The sequence below is a fragment of the Rhamphochromis sp. 'chilingali' genome (assembly GCF_963969265.1).
Source record: "Rhamphochromis sp. 'chilingali' genome assembly, chromosome: 14".
NCBI lineage: Eukaryota > Metazoa > Chordata > Actinopteri > Cichliformes > Cichlidae > Rhamphochromis > Rhamphochromis sp. 'chilingali'.
The window spans coordinates 23,335,701-23,342,176 of NC_137941.1; the positions used below are offsets into that span (position 1 = coordinate 23,335,701).

The 6,476-nt window shown below is 37.0% G+C and overlaps 1 protein-coding gene across 1 annotated transcript; it reads left to right on the forward strand.

Annotated features, from left to right (window-relative positions):
• Positions 1-779: 779 nt before the first annotated feature.
• LOC308409831 (uncharacterized protein) lies at positions 780-5,944 on the forward strand. Its single transcript, XM_080902829.1, has 5 exons — positions 780-1,000; positions 3,203-3,254; positions 4,158-4,313; positions 4,547-4,642; positions 4,826-5,944. Exons 3-5 carry the CDS (start codon positions 4,200-4,202, stop codon positions 5,054-5,056), a joined length of 441 nt encoding a protein of 146 aa, XP_080758955.1. The 5' UTR covers positions 780-1,000; positions 3,203-3,254; positions 4,158-4,199; the 3' UTR covers positions 5,057-5,944.
• Positions 5,945-6,476: the final 532 nt, after the last annotated feature.

The window sequence follows — 6,476 nt, forward strand, 5'->3', positions numbered from 1 at the left end:
TGGTTAAAGGCTGAGTGCTGTGTGGTTGCCACTCAAGATTTTCTTGAATAGATAATTTTCAAATTGATTCAGGCTGGGCTCACATCTAATGGTCTGTGTGGGCTCTAATGTGAACAGGAGATAATCAACACCCTGTGTTTTGGAGCTGTTTTGTCAGTCATTTATATTTCTGTGACTGTCTCTTTCTGCCTTCTCATGTCTTCATTTTCTCTCTCTCTCAGGAGCTTATCATCTCACACTGCCGATTTCTACCAATTCTTTTCCACCTATACCTCACTATCACTTTCTCTCATGCTATCTGAGATGCTTAGAGGTTGATTTCCCAGTGTGTGTCATTAACCTTTTCTCTTTTCTCTGGGTTAAACCCAGGGAGCACTGTTTGAGAAGACTTGGGGAGCATGCTGCTCTCATTCAAGTGGAATGGAGGCTTCATCAGCGATGATAACTACATCCTTATTAGCCTGTAAACTGAAAGCACTTCTGTCTCTTATCATATAACACTTTCCCCTCTCATATAACTTTAATTTTACGTGTTTCCGAGAGGTGTCAACAAAAATTACTCAACACGATACCATTCTCACCTCCTTGTATTTTGCCGTGTGACATAACAGCATGGGGCAGGAGGGTGGGGGCAGGAACGCACATGCCGGATGCACTCAGATGATATAACCTACACTGAAAGAAGTGATATTGTCTCCTTTTAAATATAGCATATTATATTTTGGTATATCTTTTCAATTCAAATGAGTAATTCCTGTCTACATATATAATTCGAGTAACTCCAGAATACATTCCCTGCGTTTTAATCCAATTAATTTTAGTTAATTAAATGTAGCTCAAAATGCTTAAGTATGTTTTTCATAGCCTCCTGCTGGGCCATTTTGCGCATGCGTTAGGACAGGCCACCATTTTGCACGCGGACTGAAGAAGCGGACTCTTTGTGTGCTGCAAGCGGGCTCAAGTTAATCGCACAACTTCATATAAAGGTGGTCTAGCTTCGGTAAGTAAACCTTTTACGGTCGTTTTTGTTTTATTTTTTTTACCTCAGTCAAAGCATGTTGACTCTTTAAGACGTGTGCACATGGAGAAAGAAGTCTAAGTAGTTGTACACCTCTGAACTTTGTCATGAATTTGACTTAAGCTAGCTATGTGCTCTATTAGCTACTGCTCTATTAAAAGAGTAATTGTATTGATGCGTTAAAATGTCATATGTTTTTAGCTTAGTTCTTGTGGCACACTTTGTACTAACAAATTATGGAACGAGGCAATTTCTCTGTAGTTAGCTGTAAAGTTCACTGTACAGTCACCTGCAGTTTTAAGTGGAGAAATCGTCCCTCCCGCCACAACATTGGCATTAAGGAATAGTCGGGCGGGGGAGGGGGCTTCTGAACGCACCTGCACAGTCAGGGGTGCAGTAGGAAATAAGTAGGATTGGCATTGCACAACGTCTTTTGTGCAGAAAAAAATAATGGTTGTAAACTGTGGAGGAGAATAACTCAGTGGTTGCCAAAAATGTGAGATCAAAAGGCACTGAGAGTGATGTTTGTCAGAACTGAAATTAACTCAGAAAAGAAGTTGCTTCACTTGATAGAGCTGTTGAGTGCAAGACCTGTCAGCGGTCTGGTTTAGCATTTAAAGCCTCGCTACGTGCTTCCAAACCGCTGCATTTAATCTCAGAGAAAACTAACACAGAGAAGTAAAGCAAGTGTGTAAGTTCATCTCTTTATGTTTGCATAGTATTTTCATGTTGAGCTTAACAACCGATGTATGGAGCCACAGCTGGGCTGGCTGTCGGAGTTTTGTATTGAGGGGGAAAGGAAGCGATTTGTTTTATACTTCAGCTAGAATGAAAAAAGACACAAAGCTGGAGTTATTCGGTGTCTTCATGTTGAACAGCTAAAACTTCTTCCCTCATTCTCCCCCCTCCCTCTCCTGTTGCTACTTCAATCATGAAACTGATCGATTATCAGGTGATCGGCTTTTCTGTCGCTAGTCTCTCTCATTTGTTAGTCACCCAGTTTGCGCTAGAAAGAGGAAAACGGCAGATAAACAACAGCAGCACGTTTAAGCTTGATAAGCTGTTGCTAGAATTTTTTTAATATTACTTCTAGTATCCGCTGATGTTTTCTGGAGCCACAGCCGTAATAGCTGCTGGTCATGATAGTTTGGATATGTGGTGAGAAGGAAACATGAAGGTGAAACCAGGAGAAGTTTTTACTGAATCATTAGAGCTGAACAGGTAATGAAGAAACAGGTTTACATTTTAGGTCACATGAATGAGTTGAAGGGAAGTTATGAACTGTTTATGAGAGACAAATAACACCAGGATCCTTTTCTATGTAGCTGACATCTGGTAACTGTGCAGGGGCGGATCTAGCAAAGTTTTGCCAGGGGGCCAGGTAGGGCATTAACAGGGAAAGGGAGACACAAAGACATAATTTTCTTTCTTATTCTCATTTAAAATGTCTAGCTTGGTGATCTGGTTAAATGTATAGAGATCCATTATTGTATGTAGTAAATATTAAGTCTAATATATGCCCTAGTAATAGTAGTACATATAGCACTTTTTCCTTTGGGAAGGTACGCTGTCTGCGCTGTCTGCAACTGTATTGAAGAAAAATGTTGAATCAAATTATTATAGAAAAATAATTGATTTCTGTGCATTAAAGTAGATTACGTCAATTAAGCATTATCAGGCGAAGGGTGCGGGGTGATTTCCTAATATTTTTGCTGGGAGTTGGCAGTCCTATTAGTTAGTTTAATATTTCTATGTACTGTTTAGAATACCTGAATAAGGAGGATGGTGTAAGTTTTTTAGGTTGATCAGTATTGCTGAAGTATAAAATATTTTGGGTGCAGTGTATTTTTTGCATACAGGTATAACAGAATAGCTTTAATGTTTTGTTTTTAAAACTGAGTATGAACTTATACAAAATGCAGCAAAATATTTATAAAAACAGTTTTATTTATTATAAAATACACTATATCGGATTCATATCGGCATCGACAGATAATCAAATTTATGATATCGGTATCGGACATAAAAAAGTGGTATCGTGCCATCTGTAGTTTGCACAGAGGCACAAGTAAGATTTGTTTTGTTACAAGGGAGTATCATGAAGTAATGCACTAATGGCTTGGAAACGGTAATTGTTTGTCTTTCTAAAGTTTATTTTTTTTATTTGTCTTCCTTTTCTGGCAGATTTTCTTCCCCTTATGTGTTACTGTTTATTCAAGAAGATGGTGTTATTTTGGTAAGTACATGCAAATTCCTTACATATTTATCACAACAGTATTTGTCACAGTATTGCAGGGACAAGTTTATCTATCTCATCTTAAGGGTTCTTGTGATTATTAATATTGATATTAATTAATATCAATTAATATATATGATTAAATTTCTTTTATCCAGGACAAAAGGAAAACAAAAACTTGCGAAAGTGAAATGAAAAACAGGAATTTAGTTCTTGTGAGTTAAGAGGATGCAGAGCATAGGGTTAGATGGAGCTGGATCATTCACTGTGGTGATCCCTGAAGGAAACAGCCAAGAGAAAAAGGATCAGATTGCAAAAAAATAATGTGGTTTGTTTGCATACATGAGTCTTTACGGTACCCACAGGACTCCTGAAGTATAAGTACTCTGAAGTTTGCAGAGCAATTTCAGAGATGTTTGGGGCTTACATGGCAAGCATGTTTTTAGTTGCACATCTAAATTTTCTCTGCTCTCTGTTGCTGATGGCAGAGTTCTGCCCCGCTGACCTCACAGGTGAGACACTCCCACCAGTGGACAAAGAGCACAGGAAAATGTGTTGCCAACCACCTGAAACAGACAAATATCTGCTTTTTAAAACCCTTTAAACCCGTTAAACGGACTGATGCCATTCATTTCTTCTTTGATTAACAGTAGTAACATCCTTCATGCACTGTATACTAACCCATATGATAATCATGCTTTATGAAGTGATGGCAATTGCATTGTAGCATTTAATGAAGAAATAACAAAATAATCATACCAATGATTAAGCACCAGTCTTCTTTTTTTTTGTGTGTGTGTGTGTGTGTGTGTGTGTGTGTGTGTGTGTGTGTGTGTGTGTGTGTGTGTGTGTGTGTGTGTGTGTGTGTGTGTGTGTGTGTGTGTGTGTGTGTGTGTGATACAGGTAAATGCTGAATTCCAGTGTATTACAACACTTCAACTGGAGATGACCTTCGCGGCACAGTTAGACAGAATTACACCTCAGTTGATGACAGTTTTCCAGAAGAAGGGCGGTGTTTCTGGGCAGAAACTTGCCCACCACTTGCAGATCATGCAAGAGGTAAATCTGAATATTGCAAATTCTATTTGGATTTCTTTTGTCTTAAGTGGCAGGTCACTGGTGAGTCCAATAAGCCGTTTTAGGTGACCAGCCAAGCAATCTAAATTTTGAAATTTCATATATAAATTTTATTTACTATGTTTGAACTGACATATGATAAAATTTACTTATTGCGAATGTCAGACATTGTTCTTTTTTCCAAATTGATTTAATCAGCAACTCTCTTTAAACAGGCTGAAAGTGATGTTAAAGTGAAAAGGGAAGCAGTTCTCAGGGCACTTTGCCTCTACCTTGGTGAAGAGGACGGAAGCCTTATTCGGGAGTTCTTTGTAAGTCATTTAAGTCATTGTAAGCAAGTCATCTATACACACACTTTTTAGATAGATATCTGTGTGTGTGTGTATCACACACACACACACACACACACACACACACACAAACACAAACGACTAGATTGGAATTTAATTGTAGAGTTAATTGTTTTTTCTTTTACCTTTTTATTAAATGTTTAGGACATTGAAGGAGATGATATCCAGAGAGACCTGAAGAAGCACACCATGGGCATTTATGTCATCAACAGGGAGGATGGACATTATGATGACATTGGAATATTTGTTGAAGGGGAGATAGTCATGGACAACATTGGATCTCTGGCCCAAGCTTGTGCATTGATGCTTGGAGTAATCTATGCACTAAACCTAGCCTTCCCCAAGGAATTGAAGGACTATTATGAATTCATTTAGAAAGTGTTGATGGGATTCGATGGTGAAAAGCTCTCCCCCAAAGTCTTTGGGCTGAAGAACAAAATTGCTACTGGATAGGAAGATTTCTAAAATAACACATCAAGAGAATGCTGTTATGTAAATTACCAATGACTGGTGCTCTTGTGAATAGGAGTGAAACTCTTGTACAACCATCATTTGTTCTGTGTTATGTTTCGATTGAACATTTTAACTTTCAATAATGAATGTTTCACGTGTGGTACATTTGAGTAGCTTGAAGAGCAACTTTGTAATTATTCAGTTATAGCTGCTGCCCTGCGTATAATCAGTGTTAACTCAACCGGATAAAAAAAACAAAAAAAACCATTCATGATTACCACACTGCAGCACACTGGTAACACTTTAAAGACTATTAATTGTTTTGAAGCGAGTATGTTAGGTCAGAAAATATGTAAAACATTCAGAATCTTCAAGGAAGGACTAGAATGGAAAGACAGTGGTCAATAAGCAGTAAGGAAAACACAAGTTTAATTTTAAGTCTAATTACCTTATTAAAATGCAATTTCTAAATATGGATCGCAGAACAGCAAGTCTGAAACTGGTTAGTTTGTGGATGCATCAGTTTCTAATTGTGATACATTATACTGCTGGTAGTGTTTTATTCTTTTATGTAAGGAGTTTGTTTGTTTTTTTCTTTTTTAGAGGAAGAGAAACATTGGTTAACATTTCTCTTGTCTGTTGTTTCTGTTTTGTTTGAATACAGCTTTTTAAAGCTACTAGTTCATAGGCAAAAGTTTTGTAATTTGTATTATACAAATTGCAGCAATTTCCCTTAGAGATGTGGATTCTTATTCTGTTTGCAACAAATTTTGCATTAATAAATGATGTGAAAGAATGTTGTAGTTTTCATTATTGACGTTTTTAAAAACTACAAATCAGGGTAAGCAATATTTTTTTAAGTAAACTTAACTTAATTGAAATAGAGAGAAATTAACAATTTGATTTGAATATAAGTTTGGGACATAAGTGTAAAGGAAACAAATTATTCTGGTACATTTAACACGACCTTAGTTGGACTTACTAATAATATTTGACTAAGACGTATCCACAACAGTTAAGTTAAAGTAGCTTAAAAATATATGTTGGTTTTACTCGCTTAAATTAAATTCAGTGTACTTAAAAAATATTTCTGGATTCAAACAAATTTATTTCGTGCAACCACTTGTCATAAAAAAATTGAGTAAATTGAACAAAACATTTTTTTCAGTGTAGTACAGTTCTTGATAAGATGTTTTAAGCCTCCGGGGTAGAGAAAGATCATCATTGTGCATACAATAAAGTCTGTCATCTTCCTCTAACAGTGTGTCTAATCACCATGAGTGAGGTGTAATTAATGTTTCACTCGTGCGCTGTGTATGTGCAGTTGAGGACCGTGGGTGAG